Below are 21,037 nucleotides of genomic sequence, written 5' to 3'. Positions count from 1 at the left end.
TATGCTCAAATAAATTTGTTAGTCTCTAAGGTGCCACAAGTACTCCTTTTCTTCATTTGAATTCAGTAATTCTCTATAACAGGATTTGCTAATGTAAGTCTGATATGAATTATTTGCATAAAATGAACATGATAGGTGCAGTATAGATTCAACATTTACTTGAATTAAAGAAGAATTTTATTTTTTAAAATAGTTTTTCTTATTTTTATTTCTTAAGGAACTCACCTAAAGACACTATGAAAATATTGCACACAGTGTTATGCCTATCTCTTTTGGAATATTTTCCAAGTATTGCTTTTTGAACATAAAAAACATATACAAAGATGGATGGATGGTGAAAAAAATGACCATATTTTTGTCCTTCAGGAGAAGCTGTTGATGATGTAGTAGAATAACTATAATAAATGGGTCTCTGGCAAAAGGAAATGAGCTGTGAAAATAGCAAACCACACTGTGACGAACATTTCAGAAATGCTTTATCACAGAAATCTTAGGTAAGTAATGTGTGATCCTAACTAAACAGTATTATTCCACATATATTCATATGCTGTATAAAGTATGTGTGGATGTCAATTAAAATACTGCATTAATTTTTCAAAATAACGATGTGTGTAGTCATTAAGAAGGAATCCTTCCAGACAGCAGTATAGTATTTGACAATGAAGTACAGTGTTAGTCTAGGAAACACCCTTTTTGACTTTGGTGAATACGTATTTAAAGAGGGGAGTCTTTTACTGTGCCTGTCAAATTCAGGAACAACTTCTTACAGCTGCTGCTGTCACAGCCCAAGAAAATCTTTCTCACAATATTCTATCTGTTATTGCAGTGGGACTTTTCAAAACAATTTTCATTGAACTTTCTTTTCCAAGTAAGGACAAGGCAAAAGAAATGGTAAATATGGGATTTCCGTCGGTTTCAAATGACCAGTATTATAGGCCTACCTTGCATGAAATCACCTAACTGCACTTGAGGCCTGTATAGCTAGCAAACGAATGTCAGAAACACAAATAGTTGACTTTGCGGTACAGAGTGAATAAAACTTTCTTCCTCTGTAGGACAGTAAATTTCTACTCGTCAGATGTAAGAAGCAGGCTTGTTAGCTGCATCTTAAATATTTTATTATTGGCAACAAACGTATAAGGTTGTTGGAGGCTGGGTTTTTAGTGGAGGGAAGGGACCACCATCAACCTGCTCCACTTTTGAACCATTTCAGTTTTTGTATGCTGGAGCATTATTATGATGTGTCAAGAGAAGCATTAGAATTGGATGGAACTACCTCAAATTGAATTAGTGACAGGTGTCAGGGCTTTTATTTTAGCCAGTATGTAGGTCTCAGTTTACCTCAAGTTTGTTTTCCATCCAATCCCAAAATGTGTGTGTGTGGAAGGGAGAAGGGAAAATCAATTGCTTGTGGATCTCCACAGATAGCAGCCTCCAATTCCCTTTCTCAAAAGGGGGTTATTTTTACTAGATTGTCATCCCTCCTTTGAAGTTATTAGACTTCTAAATTCAGACTTTAACACCGATGGGAATGTAAGCCTGAATGCTGTAGGGCAAAGAATCAAAAAGATGAGATCCAGAAATGATTTGCTGCATTCCATTCTTAAATTCAGGTCACACGAACACTTTAAATGGATTTGTATGCTAAGCAGGCTTGGCAGTCCGCATGCTGATTCCTGGCATCCCAGGAAAGCAATATTTTTTATTTAATTTTTTTAAAATTAGAGTGCTCATGGGAAAACACCAAACAAACAAAAGTAAACAAATCTTAAAGCAAGATTAATAGAGACTGCATGGCTCCTGGGGTTGATAAAGGATAACTGGAGAATCTTATCCCTCTCGGTCATTGATTTGAATAAAGTTCAGGTTCCGAGTGACTGAACCCCCGATTCAGCAAGATACTTAGGCATCTGCCTATCTCCAAGCACATGAGTAGTGCCATTATCTTCAATAGGACTGTTCACATGCTTAAAGTTAGGTACATGCTTAAGTACCTTGCTGAAACAGGGCCAGAATGTTTTTTCTCTCTGACGATGATTGGCCTATGTGAAATGATTTGGTGGGCTCAGTCCACTTCCCAGGAGACAGGTATCCAAATTCAAAACCCACTAGCATAATTTAGCAATAACTGGCATCTCTGCTGACAGTCTGACCAGCTATTCTCACCTCAAGGGGAGGGCTTCTCAGGTCAGGGGTGAGGCATACTGCAGGGATAACGTGGAAGGATTAGGCAGCTGTTTCCTGTACTCTACACCTTTCCTGCAATCTCCAGAGCTACTTGTGTGGCTCCTTTTACAGGCACTAGGCATTACTAACAATTTTTGAACAGGCAGAAAAGTAGGATTATAATACAGGAAGTCAGAGAGAGCACCAAGGAGGCTCACACTTTCAAGAGTTAATGAAAATCCTACAACATATGTGGCTAAATTCAAACAGCAAATCAGCCTTGCACGATTTTATTTGCCACTCACCCAGGGGAAGTATTTTCATTTTGACGGGCAAGTGAAACATCATTTTCCCCTTATTATTATAAGTCAGTATGCCTGGGGCTAGTGAATTGCCACAAAGTTTGCTACCAATTACTATCTTCTACATCTTACTAACTTGGCTTTCCACAAGGTCTTCAAAAGGGAGAGAGAATCTCCTCAACACTCTGTGGAACAACAGAGCCACTCTGTGCCTTCAACTGCAGCCTGCTGTAGCTTCTGCAGTCCTTGCATTCCCTTTGCACAGGAGTTCCTAGCTGAGGGATTGAAGCAGTTGTGTAATCATTGACTTTTTTCCACCTCAGCACCAAAGCTCCTCCTGAGTGGCGGTGTGAACACAGATCCCATATAGCACCATGCTGCAGTACACATGAGGAGTGAATGGAGAACAAAGAGATAAACTGGTGATGCTGCCATTGAGGCATTCAATCTGTGAAATTTACCCTTAAAAAGGTAGGATCAACATCTGTTATGTCCAATTGTGTTTAGAATCATTCCAGTTCATCAGGCCACTGAGATCTAGAAAGTGCCAGATTATAGGATGAACTAAAAATGAACATACTAGGTGCAGACTTGTCACCTTAGTGAAAATGTGTTTGCTAAATCTTTGCATTTTTAAAAAATGAATACAATGTTTAAATAGAAAACAAAATAAACCCTAAATCTGTATTCCCCAAATATTTTATTTTTACGGAAAATTTAGCGTAAGTACTATTTAAACCTGTGGTAGAGTGAAATGTAAATTAACACAATATGATTAGGGCTGTCAAGCGATTAAAAAAATTAATCATGATTAATCTCACGATTAAAAAAATCAATCGTGATTAATCGTGCTGTTAAACAATAATAGAATACCATTTATATAAATATTTTGGATGTTTTCCACATTTTCAAATATGTTGATTTCAGTTACAACACAGAATACAAAGTGTACAGTGCTCACTTTATATTTATTTTTTATTATAAATATTTGCACTGTAAAATAAAAAATAGTATTTTTCAGTTCACTTAATACAAGTACTGTAGTGCAATCTCTTTATCATGTAAGTTGAATTTACAAATGTAGAGTTATGTACAAAAAATAACTGCATTCAAAAATAAAACAATATAAAACTTTGGAGCCTAGAAGTCCACTCAGTCCTACTTCTTGTTCAGCCAGTCGCTCAGACAAACAAATTTGTTTACATTTGCAGAAGATAATGCTACTGCTTCTTGTTTACAATGTCACATGAAAGTGGGAAAGTGGCACGGCTGTAGCCGGCATTGCAAGATATTTACATGCCAGATGTACTAAAGATTCATATGTCCCCTCATGCTTAAACCACAGTTCCAGAGGACATACGTCCATGCTGACGATGGGTTCGACCTGATAACAATCCAAAGCAGTGCAGATCGACGCATGTTCATTTTCATTATCTGAGTCAGATGACACCAGCAGAAGGTTGATTTTCTTTTGGGTGGTTTGGGTTCTGTAGTTCCTGCATCAGAGTGTTGCTCTTTTAAGACTTCTGAAAGCATTCTCCATACTTCATACCTCTCAGATTTTGGAAGGGAGATTCTTAAATCTTGGGTCGAGTGCTGTATCTATCTTTAGAAATTTCACATTGGTACCTTCTTTGCCTTTTGTCAAATCTGCAGTGAAAGTGTTCTTAAAATGAACAACATGTGCTGGGTCATCAATTGAGATTGCTATAACATGAAATATATGGCAGAATGGGGGTAAAACAGAGCAGGAGATGTACAATTCTCCCCCAATGAATTCAGTAACAAATTTAATTAATGCATTATTTTTTAATGAGCGTCGTCAGCATGGAAGCATGTCCTCTGGAATGGTGGCTGAAGCATGAAGGGGCGTATGAATGTTTAGCATATCTGGCATGTAAATACTTTGCAATACTGGCTACAAAAGTGCCATGCAAAAGCCTGTTCTCACTTTCAGGTAACATTGTAATTAAGAAGCGGGAAGCAGTATCTCCCATAAATGTAAACAAACTTGTTTGTCTGAGCAATTGGCTGAACAAGAAGTAGGACTGAGCAGACTTGTAGGCTCTAAAGTTTTACACTGTTTTGTTTTTGAGTGCAATTATGTAACAAACAAAAAATCTACATGCGTAAGTTGCACTTACAAATTGAAGTGAATTGAAAAATACTATTTCTTTTATCATTTTTAGAGTGCAAATATTTGTAATAAAAATAATATAAAGTAAGCACTGTGCCTTTTGTATTCTGTGTTGTAAATGAAATCAATATATTTGAAAATGTATAAAAATATCCAAAATATTTAATAAATTTTAATGGGTATTCTATCGTTTAACAGTGCAATTAAAACTGCGATTAATCACAATTAATTTTTTAAATCATGATTAATTTTTTTTTAGTTAATCGTGTGAGTTAACTGCAATTAATCAACAGCCCTAAATACAATGATGCATTTTTAAGGAAAACACTTAACTTTCATATCAGGTACTATTTAACCCAAAGCATCTGACCTGAAATGAATTGAACCTGTCAGAAATCTGAGAAGCTAGTCAGCCATTCAAAAGAGATTGGAGAAGTTCAGCACATCCCTAATATAAATTGGGCCTACATAAAATTTGCATTTTTGGTATGAAAGAGATGCATGCGTTGCTTATTTCAGAAAAATTCAGGCATAAAGAAAATATACTGAGGTCTATTCTAGCTTTTGATGCTTGGAGAAATTTATGCGGGTAATTCCCAGTTATGTTAAAATGGCCCATCGTAGGCAGGAACAGACTTCTGTGTTATTGGTTTATGAGAGACAAGGTGGCTTAGTTAATATCTTTTATTGGACTAATTTCTGTTGGTTAGAGAGAGAAGCTTTCGAGGCACACAGAGTTCTTGTTAGGTCACTGTGACCAACATGGCTACAACTACACTTCATTACTGGTTTATGAACAGTTATAATATTATGATTAAATATGTTATAAAATTTGCAACCACTGAGTGTCTTAAAGAGTATTAATCCTGATAGATTTGGAAAACACTTTCCCTTGATCATATACATTTTTTACAATAAAGCACAAAAATCTACATTAAAATAGAAGAAAAACTAAAATGTTCCTGAAACTCCATTCCAGTTCTCTAATTTGTGTCTAGGAGGTTCTGTAGCTGATATAGGATCATGTTGATTTCAATGAGCTTTGGAACAGGCCTTCACCAGTTCCTCTGCCACGTGAGTAATAACTGAAGCCACAGGGACCATTCTGTACGTGCTCACCAAGATGAATAAGTGCTGCACAATCCAAACTTTACAATATTTTATCACCCTGTTATTAGATCCTATACTGCAACATGTGTTTACAACCTCTGTAATAAAACACACTGAGGGAAAGTATTGGAAGCTGCTGTGTTTCAAATGTCACTCTAATTGCTTCCTTCTTTTAAAGGAAAAAAATGGCTTTGGGCAACAAAAGAAACTAAGAGCCTAATCCTTTGAAAACCTTTGTTCACACAAGTTGGCCCACTGAAGTACATGGGATTTCCCAGGTGACTAAACAACTCACACAATGGTTTTCAGGTTGAGGCCCTCAGAGCTCCATTCTACTCTTGTATATACGGATGTATATCCTATTATAGAAAATGGCAGTTGCATCTGGAGGCCGATTTTGGTATGGTCCATCTCCTGTAATCACTCATGCTGATGTAAACATGGAGCACTTTTAGGGCTTGTCTACACTACCGCTTAAGTTGATGTAACTTATGTTGCTCAGAGGTATGAGCGACATAAGTTACATCGACTTAAAACGCTGTCTACAACACGCTATGTCAGCAGAAGCGCATCACCCACTGACATGGCTTCCGCCTCTCGTTGAGGTTGAGTAATTACATTGACGGGAGAGCGCTCTCCCATCAACATAGTGCGTCTTCCCCAAACGCACTACACTGGCACAGCTACAGCCGATGCAGCTGCGCTGATGTAGCACGGTAGTAAAGACAAGCCCCTACTGAATGCAAGAACATTTGTCTAAGTATTGGAGGGCAGAAATTTTCTAGAACAAATAAAGTTTTACTTTTTGTGCCAAATAATTTAAAAGGAATTCTATACTGGCAGAAGGTGTATTTATAAAGATTTCTGGCTGAGATTTTGACAGTGATTTTGGTGGCCTGGGACAGAATCTGAAACTGAGGCCACCCCTCCTTTCAAAAAATTACTACTGAGAGGACACTGGGGCAGGGGGTGGATTGGAGAGCGAGCTCACCTCCCATTTACTCTGCTGGGGCTGGGCCCAGCTCCCCACTCTGGTTTGAGTGAATGCCTCTGTGACCTTGTGTGTCAGATCACAATGCCACTCAATTTGGGAGCCCTCTAAAACAATGGGCCGAGGGCAAATTACTGCTTTTGTGCCCCATTCTGGTTATGCATGAACTTGCAGTGTTAATCTTTTAGTTTAAAGTAAGGTTTGTAAGGGAAACACTGAGAGACATTTAAATTACAGTGCACTATTGTGACTGGCAATGTTCATATGAATAGAATGTGCCTTGTCTAGAGCTCATATAAATGTGTTCAGCATGAATACATAAAATGAGAGGAATTGTTCCCATAAGAAAAAAGTGGGATGCTTACATTTTGACACATCTATACATTTAATTTTGTTGGTACTTTTCCCTTGTGTACCTTCTGAATAAAATTCTCATAATATTAATCAGAGGACTTTAATGTATTCAAATTAGCCTTTTTTCTCCTCAATTACCACATTAGATTTTATTTCAGCTACATTTCTGTATTATCACAGAATTTACACAAGAACTACACCTTTTATATCAAGCATAGATTTGCATCTTAAACTTTATGTTCAACTGTGATAGAATCATTGTGATTGATCAGTTTATGAAATGATTTGGGAATTTTTCCTAGACTGGATCTTTCTTCTGGCTTCCTCTGAAGATAAATTCTGTCCTGCATATGTGACACTGATTCTCTCTCTGTTGCCTGTCTCTTCTGGGATGCATCACGGGAACCCAGTATCCACCCCAGTGGATGGAATTACAGAAAAAGGACCTGTTGAGGAGGAGTGTTCTATCCTGGCAAGCTTTCTGTTGACAAGCTGTTAGTAAAGACTACTGGTGTCCATAAGTGAGGGTTTCTCTTTCTGGTTTGTGGTATGGGTAACTAAATAGATTGTGATTAATGTTTTTTTTTATGTGAATCTGGGAATATGTCTAGGCATTCATATTTTTTTTAAAAACTGTTGAACATTTGATATAGTACCAATTAAAGCAACATGGCCCCAAATTTCAAATGTAGGTAACCTAAAATGAGACACCCAAATCCATAAGAACATAAGAACAGCCATATGCGGTCAGACCAAAGATCCATCTAGCCCAGTTACCTGTCTTCCGACAGTGGACTGTGCCAGATTCTTCAAAGGGAATGATCAGAACAGGGCCATCATCAACTGATCCATCCCCTGTTGCCCAGTCCCAGCATCTGGCAGTCAGAGGCTTAGAGACACACAGAGCATGGGGCTGCACCCCTGACCATCTTGGCTAATAGCCCTTGATGGACCTATCCTCCATGAATTTATTTAATTCTTTTTTGAACCCTGTTATAGTTTTGGCCTTCACAACATCCCCTGGCAACGAGTTCCACAGGTTGACTGTGCATTGTTTGAAAAACTACTTCCTTTTTGTTTGTTTTAAATACATTGGGCGACCCCGGTTCATGTGTTATGTGATGGGGTAAATAACACTTTCTTATTCAATTTCTCCACACCATTCATGATTTTATAGACCTCTATCATAACCCCTTTCATCACCTCCTTTCCAAGAGGGTCAATCCCAATCTGATATATCCAGATTTAGGCATCAAAAAATTTTTAAGAAAGTTAACTTATCTTCAGAGCTGCTGAGTCAATGGGATTTTGCAGATATTCAACACCTCTGAAAAGCAGGGCATTTTATTTAGATACTTTGCCATACTTAACGTGCTTAACTTTAGGCACTTGCATATGAGAGTTTGGACACTTGTATTTTATAAAACTGAAATTTCTCCCTATTGTCCTTCCAAATAACTATCACCGCAACAATCTTACCCGATTAATGCCTTACTAGTGACATTAAATATTGGGGAAACTTCAGGTTTGATACTTCAGAAAGAAGCACCATTATGTTAAATAAAAGCAGCTTTTTAAAAATGTGGCAATATGAAAATTATAAAGAACTTTTCAGCTAATATATTTAAAAGTAGCGTGACCATACATCCACTTTTGGCCAGGATAGTCCCCTTTTTAAGCCCTATTCCGAGCATCCCAATTTTTTTGGCGAAACTGGGCATTTGTTCCGTTTGCTCTTACCAACTGATGATCAGATGGCAAGAGCAAATGGGACAAATGCCCAGTTTTTCCAAAAAACTGGGGCATGCCCCCCTAGTGGGGTGTTCCGGGGGGGAAAGTGAAGAGGCACCACTAGTCTCACATGGCAGGGCTCAGGTGAGCAGTGATGCCAGGCAGCTCAGGCCAGCCCCGCGCATGGAAGGAGGGAGGTCCTAAGGCCAGCCCCACTCATGGAAGTGGGCTCGGGTGAGCGGCTTGGGCCAGCCCCATTTGTGGGGAGGAGGGCTTGGGTGAGCAGGTCGGGCCAGCTCTGCATAGACTGGGGGCTTGGGCAAGCGGCTCAGGTCAGCTCTGCGAGGAGGGGACTCAGGCAAGCCTTGTGCAGTGTCCCATTTTCCCTTTGGGAAATATGGTCACCCTATTTAAAAGTTAACTTAAAAATAATGTGTACATTTACTGCTCCTTTATGATGTATAAATGTGGCTCCAAGCTGCAAGGTGGTTTTATCCCTCAGTTTGATGAAGGACATTGGTAAGATCCCAGGAAAAACTGGATAAGAACAAGGTAAAACTTGAACTGTGATTTGCCTAGTCTCAGACTGAAGAGAGGTCTTACATATTGTGTTAGTCTCATTTGCCCAATGATCGTAAAACTAATTTAACATGGGAGTTTACAAACTGTGCTTGGTTGTGGCCAAACGGGGTTCTAATACAGTTTAAGCTTTTTAAAAACTCAGTGGTTACACCAGAATAGAGAGGTCCTTAAAGTATGTAAAATTCAACGTGACCTTCCCCGTCAAAATGAGGAAAGTTAGGGCCTGATAGTTATAACATTATTAATGAAAAATTAATAAAATGAAGCTACCTTTACACATAATAAATGAGCAATAAGACATAAGCAAAATATTGTTGCTTCAAAGTTGACCTCAAATAACACAGTTCTTTACAAAGGTGAAGGTACTAAAATGTGGGTTTTTTAGCTATCCTACTGACAGTAGAAATTTCGGCTTAAGAGAGTGACAGATTACAGGCTAATAAATTCATCTACATTGTACAATAGATCAGATCCGCCTACTCATTATTCTGTTGAGTTTCAAAATGACATAAATAAATGCAAACGCAGAAAAAAACTGAGGGACATGTCAAAAGATCATGAAAAAAGAGAAAATCCATACAATGTGCCTTATTATGAACATTGGCTGTGATATCAGGAGTGAAAATAGATACCAACTTTACATAGCAAAACTAGTCCAACCCTAAATATTGTGGCAGTTCTTGTTAGTAGCAATTTCCATGACAAACCAAGTATGGGGAGTATATTCCTCACAAGCTATGGAAACACGAAAAATCCCTGCATTGATAAAGTTTTAGTATTTTCTGCATGAAAATTAAAAGAGCACACACATATCGACATTTATCCTTGAATAGCACTTCTCTGGAAATACTGACTTGGCTCTAAGATAAACCCTTTCTCATATTTATATACAATAAAAGGTTTGTTTCTGAAATGTGACTTTCCCCCTTGAATCAATTATATAAAGTATGAGGGATGGGGAAATCAAACATTCTCAACAGTACCTCAAATTCGCTAGCACAATTTGAGTTCGCAACAAGGAATTAACTTTCCCTGTGTTTTTCACTGACACGCAACTTTGCTAAATATGATTATAGACTTTAACTGTAGCATTAGCAGTAAAGCTGCTGATGTGACTAATGTCTGGATTTAAATTACTTAAGCAGCTAACGGTTGTGGCAGTCTCGCAAGCCACACAGCAGGCCAGCCTAGCCCATGGGCAAGTTACCACTGCAGCAGACTAAAGAGAAGAAATCCTTGGAGGGGATTTGCAGAGCTGCCCATGTAAATGAATATTCTGACTCTGTACTCTGCAGCTCTTTAATCTGGCTCCTTCTTGCTCTCTTGTCTGTTGGATCCACACAGCCCATGGCAGTGACTGGAGTAAACCTCTCCCTTCTACCAACTCCTGGTGGAGAGACAGATGATTCACAGCTGATCCAAGAACCTGGGCAGAAGTCCTGGCCCTACTGAAGTCAATGGAAGATTACATGGACATCTCCCAACCATCTCCCCCAAAGTCCTTGTTTAAAGCTCCTTAATCAGTTTTGCCAGCCTCCATCCTAGAAGTCTATTTCCTTCCCTACTCAGATGAAGTCCATCCCAAGAGAACTGTCCTCTGTCCATGAATGCCTCCCCATGGCCATACACCCCAAAGCCCTCCTTATAGCACCACTGCCTAAGCCATCTGTTGATAGTCATAATCTTGTCACACCTTTGTTGCCCTTCTCTAGGAACAGGCAGAATCCTACTAAAGATCACCTAAGCCTCGATTTCCTTAAGCGTCTTCCCCAGCCTAGCATAGTCTCCCTTGATATGTTCCAGCGAGAATCTACCGGTATCATTTGTTCCCACATGAAGGATAATTAGGGGATTCTTTCCTGCTCCCTTTAGGATCCTTTTCAACCTCAGGGCTACATCCTGTATCTTAGCACTTGGAAGACAGCACACCCTTCTATTCTCTGGATCAGCTCTGGTTACAGAGCTCTGTGAATTTGTCTGCACTTACATATCCCACTAACTCAGGGGTGGACAAACTATGGGCTATATCCAGCCCATCAGGGCTTTGTATCCAGCCCGCGGGATTTGCCAGCACCATGGCGCCGAGGGGCTAAGGCAGGGTTCCTGCCTGCCCTGGCTCCGTACCTCTCACAGAAGCAGCCGGCGGCCCTGTGGCCCCTGAGGGAGAGGGGGACAGAGGGCTCCGTGCACTGTCCTCACCTGCAGGCACTGCCCCCCACTGCTCCCATTAGCCGGGAATGGGGAACCGCGGCCAAAGGGAGCTTCGGGGGAGGTGCGAGGGCAGCGTGTGGATCCCTCTTCCCCCTCACTCTCCCAGGGGCCACAGGGACGTGGTGCAGGCTGCTTCCGGGAGCAGTGCAGGGCCAGGGCAGGCAGGGAGCCTGCCTTAGCCCTACTACGTGCCACTGCCACCCCGGAGCCACTCAAGGTAAGCGACGCCGGGCCCGAGCCCACACTCTGAACCCCTCCTGCACCCTGAACCCCAACCCCCTGCCCTGAGCCCCCCCCCAACACTCCGCACCCCTCCTGTGCCCCAACCTCTTGCTCTGAGCCCCTTCCTGCACACCGCACCCCCTCCCACACCAAGCACTCCCTCCTGCACCCCAACACCCTGCCCAAGCCCTACATTCATGGCCCCGCATGCAATTTCCCCACCCAGATGTGGCCCTTGGGCCAAAAAGTTTGCCCACCCCTGCACTAACTGATAAAAAGTGAAGCAGGAAAAGGTGAATTTAGAGAGGGAACAAAGAGCAGAGATACATCAAGGATGCTACTAGAATAGAAGCAGATACATCACAACTGGTACCCACAATCAGTCCAACTCTTTCCAGATAACATGGCAGGGATATCATGGGTACTTCTTTCACAGTAGTAGGAATCACACATTTCCATGAGATTCTACTCTCTAGTGCCTCGAAACATGAACACAAGTCCAAGATATATCATCAAACTCTTTTCAAAATCAGAAGAGTGCAAATACCTAACATACTTAAGGCATTCCAAAATACCTCATGTCAAGGTTCCTTCCCCACTCTGAACTCTAGGGTACAGATGTGGGGACCTGCATGAAAACCTCCTAAGCTTATTTTTACCAGCTTAGGTTAAAATTTCCCCAAGGTACAAACTATTTTACCTTTTGCCCTTGGACTTTTGCTGCCACCACCAAACGTCTAATCGGTATTATTATTATTAGGAAAGAGTCCATTTGGAAACGTCTTCCCCCCCCAAAATCCTCCCAAACGTTACCCCCCCCCCTTTCTGGGGAAGGTTTGATAAAAATCCTCACCAATTTGCATAGGTGAACACAGACCCAAACCTTTGGATCTTAAGAACAATGAAAAAGCATTCAGTTTCTTAAAAGAAGAATTTTAATAGAAGAAAAAGTAAAAAGAATCACCTCTGTAAAATCAGGATGGTGAATACCTTACAGGGCAATTAGAATCAGAACATAGAGAATCCTCTAGGCAAAACCTTAAGTTACAAAAAGACACAAAAACAGGAATATCCATTCCCTCCAGCACAGCTTATTTTCTCAGCCATTTAAAGAAATCATAATCTAACGCATCTCTAGCTAGATTACTTACTAAATTCTAAGACTCCATTCCTGTTCTGTCCCTGGCAAAAGCATCACACAGACAGAGAGAGAGAGCTTTGTTTCTCCCTCCGCTCAGCTTTTGAAAGTATCTTGTCTCCTCATTGGTCATTTTGGTCAGGTGCCAGTGAGGTTATCCTAGCTTCTTAACCCTTTACAGGTGAAAGGGTTTTTCCTCTGGCCAGGAGGGATTTTAAAGGTGTTTACCCTTCCCTTTATATTTATGACATCTCACGTAGCCATTACATGCTGCAGTTTTAAGTTCAATATCAGCAGACATTTATGAAGTATTACCAGTTGTTCTTGTAATAGCATCATAACATTAGTCAAGCAAACACTGTATTATTTTTCCACAGAACTTCTGATGCTATTTCCAAGGATGAGATAACTCACCGGAAACCAACCAAGCAACCCACCTCATCGATCATGACAGATAGGTAATGGAGCAACTAGCAAAACACTCCACCTAATTGCAAGTCTAACCATATACCAACATCTGGAGCTACACGGACAGTTACAATTACAATAATACCAATAATACATAGTATTTATATAGCACATTATTTCTGCAGAGTGATTCACAAACATTAACTAACTAATCTTCATAATAACTCTGTGAGGTAGATAAATATTATCTCAATTATACAGAGAGGGAGAAATTGATACACAGAGGTTGTGGAACCTGCCCAAAGTAAACAAGTCAGTGCAAGAAACAACACTAGAACTCAGGAGTTTCTGACTTAATCCCTTGATATAAATTTGTCATGGAAGAAACAGTTCCAGATCTTGCTACTCGTTTCCCTACATCAACATCACAAATTAGCAACAGATATTCAAGGGTTGCAGATACCTGTTATGGAACAGTTTGTGTATTTCAGTTCCATAATATTAAATGGGCTGGTTTATTTTTACACATCTTTTTTCATCATTCTTTCTTGCATAAAAAACCCCAGCTGCTTTATACAATCACATTACATTTAATGGCATTTGGAACCCAGAAGGCATCCAAACATTCCTTTCTGTACCCGTCTGTGTTACTTTGTACACTAATTAAGTTGGAGTGATAATGAGAACATATTGACACCATTTAAGCAACTGGGGAATGAGACAATCTACAAGTAGTAGAAAAACATCTGCAACATGCTCTGGTGCAGGGAATCGGTTAAAACTATTTAAAAAAATGTGTACAGATTGCTCTTGAATGGCTTAAAGCTTCTCTATGGAATTCATTTCAAGATTTAAGGGCTACCATATGAAAAGTCATCTTCCCCGCTGAAATGCAAACCAAGTTTAAAATATTTGGGATGTTGGGAATGAAAATTCAAGATAAAATAGGATAATTCAGCTGACTGACCTTAGGCACCCAGTGGCATTGCGCAGCACCTGTGATGAATGGAGCTGTATTTTGTGATCATCCTGGAGGGGCGAGTTGTCCCATCCCGAGTGAGGGATGATCACTGCATTAGTCAACACTGCAAGGGCATCCTGGATGATTGGCATTTTCAGTGCATCACACGAGGATAGATTCCAGAGAACTCCTACAAAAAGCAAATGATTAATAATTAGTACTTCCGGTGAAAACAGAGAGCAATTCTTGTTTTGAAATTACTTTTCATGGCACTGCTATTCTTAATCAAACTGCATGCCAAAGAAAGTCTGCATAGTGTCTGAAGGATCAGTGATGACTAAACATTGCCCCACTAAGAAGTTACCTTTTAAATTTCCTTTAAAAATAAACTGTCTCCACAGCAATCCTGAAGTTTCTGAGGGTTAAGGCTGACAAATGGTCAATGTGTTTGTGATTTAGCTACTATTTTTATTAAAAAGTAATACAAATAAATAATAGAGAACAAGTTTGTGCTACAGATTGGACTGCCGTCCACAGGCAATTACATAGAGGGAACTAATTCCTTTTTGGATCTCCAGTGTAGCTTGAATGGAGTGGTCCGGTGGCACCTTAAAGACTAACAGATTTATTTGGGCATAAGTTTTCGTGGGTAAAAAACCCACTTCTTCAGATGCATGGAGTGAAAATTACAGATACAGGCATAAATATATATTGGCACATGAAGAGAAGGGAGTTACCTTATGAGTGGAGAACCAATATTGAAGACCAGTTTAGTCAGGGTGGATGTAGTCCACTCCCAGTAATTGATGAGGAGGTGTCAATACCAAGAGAGGGGAAATTGCTTTTCTAGTGAGCCAGCCACTCCCAGGCACTATTCAAGCCCAAATTGATGGTGTTACTGGGAGTGACTGGCTCACTACAAAAGCAATTTTCCCTCTCTTGATATTGACACCTCGTCATCAATTATTGGGAGTGGACCACATCCACCCTGACTAAATTGGCCTTCAACATTGGTTCCCCACTTGTAAGGTAACTCCCTTTTCTTCATGTGCCTGTATCTGTAATTTTCACTCCATGCATCTGAAGAAGTGGGTTTTTTACCCACGAAAGCTTATGCCCAAATAAATCAGTTCATCTTTAAGGTGCCACCGGACACCTCATTCTTTTTGTGGATACAGACCAACACGGCTACCCCTCTGATACTTGAATGGAGTGGCCAGGCTATACTCTATCTACAATTTTACCAAAGGTGCTCCTTTGACAACTCACATGAAGTGTAACAGCCATGCAAAATTCTGTTCACCCAGAACAAATCATTTTTACAGGCTAGTCAATTATCTTTTTTCCTCCGTTGTCATTATGGTACAGGGCATAGAAGTAGATTTTGTGCCTCAGCTGGTAAACGTTCATGACAGTTTTGCAAGGATGGAATATATAATTAGTTTTATTAATATATGTGTGGCCTACATATTCATATATGTAGAGAGATAGCTAGAATTGTGTTAGTTACTTAACAAAATATAAAAGCATTACAAATCTTATCCACAGGTAACAAGGCTAGAGGTACAAACACTCACTAGATAATTTCTTAGAAAGAGATACCTTGTGCTAAGATTAAAAAATTACGAAAAGCAAATGAAAAATTACAATAAAATGAAAATTTCTTGGAATAGCCATAAAGATTACATCAAAAGAAAGACCACTACTCTCATATTTTGGTATTTAAATATAGACTATCAAAAGCAAACCATATCATTTGAGTTACTTAAATATAAAAATAAAGGAAGTAGAAAAAACAGTTATAAATAAAATGGAAAAAACCCCTACAGTTTGTAGAAAAATGGTTCATGCTAAATCTTTTTTGCAGTATTCTGAGATCTGAAAGCGACCTCCAGTAAATATGAATCAATAACTACAGGATTAATTTTTTTAGTTTTATTTTTGTGCTTAATTTTCCTGTAGATATTTCATACATAAAATGCATATTTTTTGTACGTACTGATTAATGTAAGTCATTTGGGTAACTATTTCAACAACAAATGACCTGACTGAAATATTCCATATATAATAAGCAGGTAACTAACTCATTGTCAGCATGAGAGCCAGAAAAATGAAAAAGCTGAAACATGAATATTATTTTTCTGTCATCTAAAAATAACTTCTTTCTTTAAACATCCCTTTGATTTTTTTTTCAAACAGCAAATGAAATACTGTATTTCTTTCAGAGAATATGCACCTGCACAGCTACTGAACTCCATTTTTCCATGGCCTCTGCTTATGAAGATTTTATCAGCACGTTTTCATTATACACAAAGTTTCTAATTCTCCACTGCCCGGCACCTTGTATAATTATTAACATCTCTGCAAAGTGAGTGTAAACTAATACCAAAGCATCACAGTCACTTTTGACACTCACTTGCCACTCTGAACAGGTGTAAGTAATATCCACAGTGCATAGCAGTGGAGAAAGAGGCCCATAATTGATTCAATGCCCAATGAAGTCAATGGGAGTATATCCACTGACTCTTTCTAAACAGGCACATAGGAAGCAGAAACCTGGGCCTCAATCCTGCAGAGCACTTAACATGTGCATAATCCCATAAGAAACATAAGAATGACCATACTGGGTCAGACCAATGTTCGACCTAGCCCAGTATCCCGTATCCTGACAGTGGTCAATGCCAGGTGCTTCAGAGGGAATGAACAGAACAGGGTAATCATCAAGTGATCTATCTCCTGTTCCCCATTCCCCACTTCTGGTCAAACAGAGGCCAGGGACACTTCAGAGCATGGTGTTGCATCCCTGCCCATCCTGGCTGATAGCCATGGGTGGACCTATCCTCCAAGAACTTATCTAGTTCTTTTTTTAACCCTGTTATAATCTTGGCCTTCACAACATCCCCATTGATTTTTCCCCCTTACTCCATGTTAATATTTCCTTATTCTCTTATGTTCTAGCACATTCTTGCTGGTTAAAAGTAAGGTCAGATAAATATCACCACAAAATGCTATATACAGTGTAGTTGTAGCCATGTCGGTCCCAGGATATTAGAGAGACAGATGGCTGAGGTAATATCTTTTATTGGACCAACTTCTGTTGCTGAAGAAGAGCTCTGTGTAGCTCAAAAAGTTGTCTCTCTCACATGCAGAAGTTGGTCCAATAAAAGATATTACCTCACCCACAACAACATGCTGACATTTACTAATGACTGAGACAGTCATTAGTGATATTCTTTACGCTCCTTTGCCTTATTTATATATACACTAGACATTTCACATAAGAACTTTCTCTCCATAAGGGGGTGCTACTGATGTCTGTAAGCTGCTGGAATCTCCACCGAGCTCCACACTCAACAGAGAGTCAAAACGTCACTCATGCAGAGGTCTGGTTTTAACTCCACCATAACATTAATCCCTAGGGTACCACCAGACCAGATCTGACTGTCCCAAGTCCTTCTGTCAGGGAGGTACTCTCACCTCTCTTACATTCATGATGGAGTCAAATAAGCCACATTGCCCCAGTGAGTCAGCAGTAGTGAACATGCTGCTCCTTGCAGAGTTCCAGCACCTGTTAACAGAAGGAGCAATAGGAGAATCCTGGCATATTGTGACAATGCTTCAAATCTAAATTTAAGGCTTTAAAAGGTAGAGACCATGTCACTGAAACATTTTTCTCCCCAATCACAAGTGGAGGAGCCCCCTCTTCTCATCCAGCTGCAGCAGTGGGAGGAGGGCATCCCTGGATACCCTTCCCCACTCAAGGACTGGTGGCACCAGCAAAAGCTGGGGAAAGAGAGCTTGGGAGCACTTCCCCAGGAGGCACAGTACCAGCGTGGGGAGGAAGAAAAGCCCTTTCCTTGGCTGAACAGAAGGCAGAAAAAAGATCCTCATGGAATTTTATCTCAGGCACCTCCTGCTGTGTGCCAAGCCTCTCTCCTACGTGGCTGAAATGTATCTAAGCATACCTCACAGCCAAGTTAGCTGTGCATCCTGAACCCACATGGCTAAAACAAAGAGTCCACCACTGAGAGCTTTTGCAGACTGCATCAAAGCAGCCTGCCTTGAAAGCTTTGACACAGTTGGTTTCCTTGCACAATAGATGTGTGTGGAACAGCCAAACAGCAAGGCCAAGCAGAACTGGATCCAACTGCCATCTCTGAACTGTCTACCCAACTGCCTGAATACCATTATCTGTCCCCAGGAGGGCAGGGAATTGGCCTTTGCAACTCACCCAATGTTCATGTATAACTGGATCTACCCTGTCAAACATGGGTTGATTTTCCAACGGAAATAACAACTCCTGACTGTAACTGGAAAGTTTTGCTATCTATAGATGGCCTTGCAGAGAGAGAAGAAGGGGAGCAGGAATTAACTAGATGTATTCTGAATATCACTTCTTCCTCAGTCATTTCCTTTCATTGCATCCTGTCTATCCATTTGCGTACAGCCTATATATATTGTAAGATGTTCAAGGCAGAGATCTTGGCTCCCCCTTTTTGTAAACTATTTAATATTGTAAATCTATTTTATCCTACCCTAGGCTTGCCAAGGGCATGTCTACATTGGGATTTTAACACATTAGTTAATATGTTAAAAATACACCTTCTTTCCAATGTAGACATAGCTCTGGCATAGATAAAAGCAGTTGTTGTTTAAAACACGCTAACTGGTCATAGTCAACCCTTTCTTAGCATGACCATATCACAAGTTTTTAAATCCAACTGTTTTTCATCTTTAATAGGTGCTAAATGGTAATTAACAATGTGTTAATTAAAATGTATTTGGCCTGGTCCACACACAGGTTTTGTACCAGTATAACTATGTCAGTAAGGGGTGTGATTTTTTTACCGAAAGAGTTATATTTGTACAGTCCTGAGTGTGTATGCACATATACCAGTATGGTGCATATTAACGGTATAGCTTAATCCCCCACTTCCTGTTTGGGGATAACTATATCAGTATAAGGCACCTTTACACCTGTATAGCTATGTCCCCACCAGGGGAGTCATTCCACTTTAAATATATCAGCACAGGTAATGTGGTACAAAGTTGGTGTGTAACCAAGGGCTTAGGTAACATATTTTCTATCTACACGCAGTTTCCTAGTGTAGACAAAGCCAGTGAGATGCCACTGCTGGAGCAGGGGAAGAAAGTCATTGGAAAGGCAGAAGCAGCTCAACTCCACTCTGGGATTTGGCCAGTCTTCCATTGCCTCATATGTTATCTGTTATCCGTTCTTCCTCCTCAGCCCTGGTCTCTGGTGTCTTTTCGGTGACATCACATCTTCTTTTAGCCGCCACAATGTGCCCCACCCCTCTTCTCAGCACTGTACACAGTACTTGAAGGGTATTATCCTGGGGTAACTTTTTAGCTGATTAATCCTTCCTCCCCTTTCACAGGAAGAGAAAAAGTTCAGGTCAGTCAGCTTCCCAAAGCCTGTGTGCCTCCTTGGCTCCAGCACAGCAAATCCTGATCCCCAGATGAACCCACTGTATGTACTTTATATTTAACTTTGCTTTTGGGCAATGGGACAGCCTTCACTGAGGAGGGTTTTAAATTATATTTGATGGGGGCGGGAGTCAAAAGCCCACAGGTAATTCAAAAACGTGGGAGAAGGGTCAGAACCTGAGGGGAGCGTGGGCTGTTATAGCAGGGATAAGGGAGAGACAAGAGAGAACATAGATGGGAAATCAAATTAGTATCTTAGATGCCTGTATACTAATGCAAGAAGTATGAGGAGTAAGCAGGAAGAACTAGTTAATAAACACAACTATGACATAGTTGGCATAACAGAGACTTGATGGGATAATACACATGACTGCAATATGGGTATAGAAGTGTACAGCTTGGTCAGGAAGGACAGACAGCGAAAAATGGGAGAGGGTGTCACCTTATATATCAAAGATGTATACACTTGGACTGAGGTTGAGATGGAAATAGGAGACAGACTTGTTGAAAAGTCTCTGGGTAAGGATAAAAGGGGTAAAAAACAAGGGTGATGTCATGGTAGGGGGTCTACTGCAGACCACCTAACCAGGAAGAAGAGGTGGATGAGGCTTTTTTTAAATAACTAACAAAATCATCCAAAGCACAGAACTTGGTGGTGATGGGAGACTTCAACTACCCAGACATCTGTTGGGAAAATAACACAGCAGGGCACAGATTATCCAACAAGTTCTTGGAATATACTGTATTGGAGACAACTTTTTGTTTCAGAAGGTGGAGAAAGCTATTAGGAGAGAGGCTGTTCTAGATTTGATTTTGACAAATAGGGAGGAACTGGTTGAGAATTTGAAGTGGAAGGCAGCTTGGGTAAAAGTGATCATGAAGTGATAGAGTTCATGATTCTAAGGAACGGTAGGAAGGAAAACAGCACAATAAAGACAATGGATTTATAAATGAAGACAAACTTTAGCAAACTCAGGGAGTTGGTAGGTAAAATTCTGACGGAAGCAAGTTAAACAGTTAAGCAAGTTAAGCAAGGGAAAAACAGTTAAAATTGGGCAATTTTTCAAGAAGACATTTTAAGAGCACAAGAGCAAACTACCCCACAGAGTAGAAAAGATATAAAGTATGGCAAGAAACCACCTTGGCTTAACTAGATCTTCAATGATCTGAAACTCAAGAAAGGGTGCTACAAAAAGTATGTCAAATTATGAAGGATGAATATAAATAAACAACACAAGCATGGAGGGATAAAATCAGAAAGGCCAAGGCACAAACG

General features: G+C 40.1%; 1 protein-coding gene across 13 annotated transcripts in view; it reads right to left on the bottom strand.

Moving 5' to 3' along the window:
- CTNND2 (catenin delta 2) overlaps positions 1-21,037 on the bottom strand; it is a 1,164,839-nt gene that overhangs the window by 178,712 nt on the left and 965,090 nt on the right. For all 13 annotated transcript variants that reach the window (XM_037893329.2, XM_037893327.2, XM_037893326.2 and 10 more), the window contains one exon: positions 14,320-14,503. In XM_037893329.2, the coding sequence (XP_037749257.1) occupies positions 14,320-14,503 (184 nt within the window). The remainder of the gene's footprint in view (positions 1-14,319; positions 14,504-21,037) is intronic.

The sequence above is a fragment of the Chelonia mydas genome, chromosome 2 (genome assembly GCF_015237465.2).
Source record: "Chelonia mydas isolate rCheMyd1 chromosome 2, rCheMyd1.pri.v2, whole genome shotgun sequence".
Taxonomy (NCBI): Eukaryota; Metazoa; Chordata; order Testudines; family Cheloniidae; genus Chelonia; species Chelonia mydas.
The sequence above is the reverse complement of the archived record's forward strand: the minus strand, read 5'-3'. Positions and strand labels throughout refer to the sequence as shown.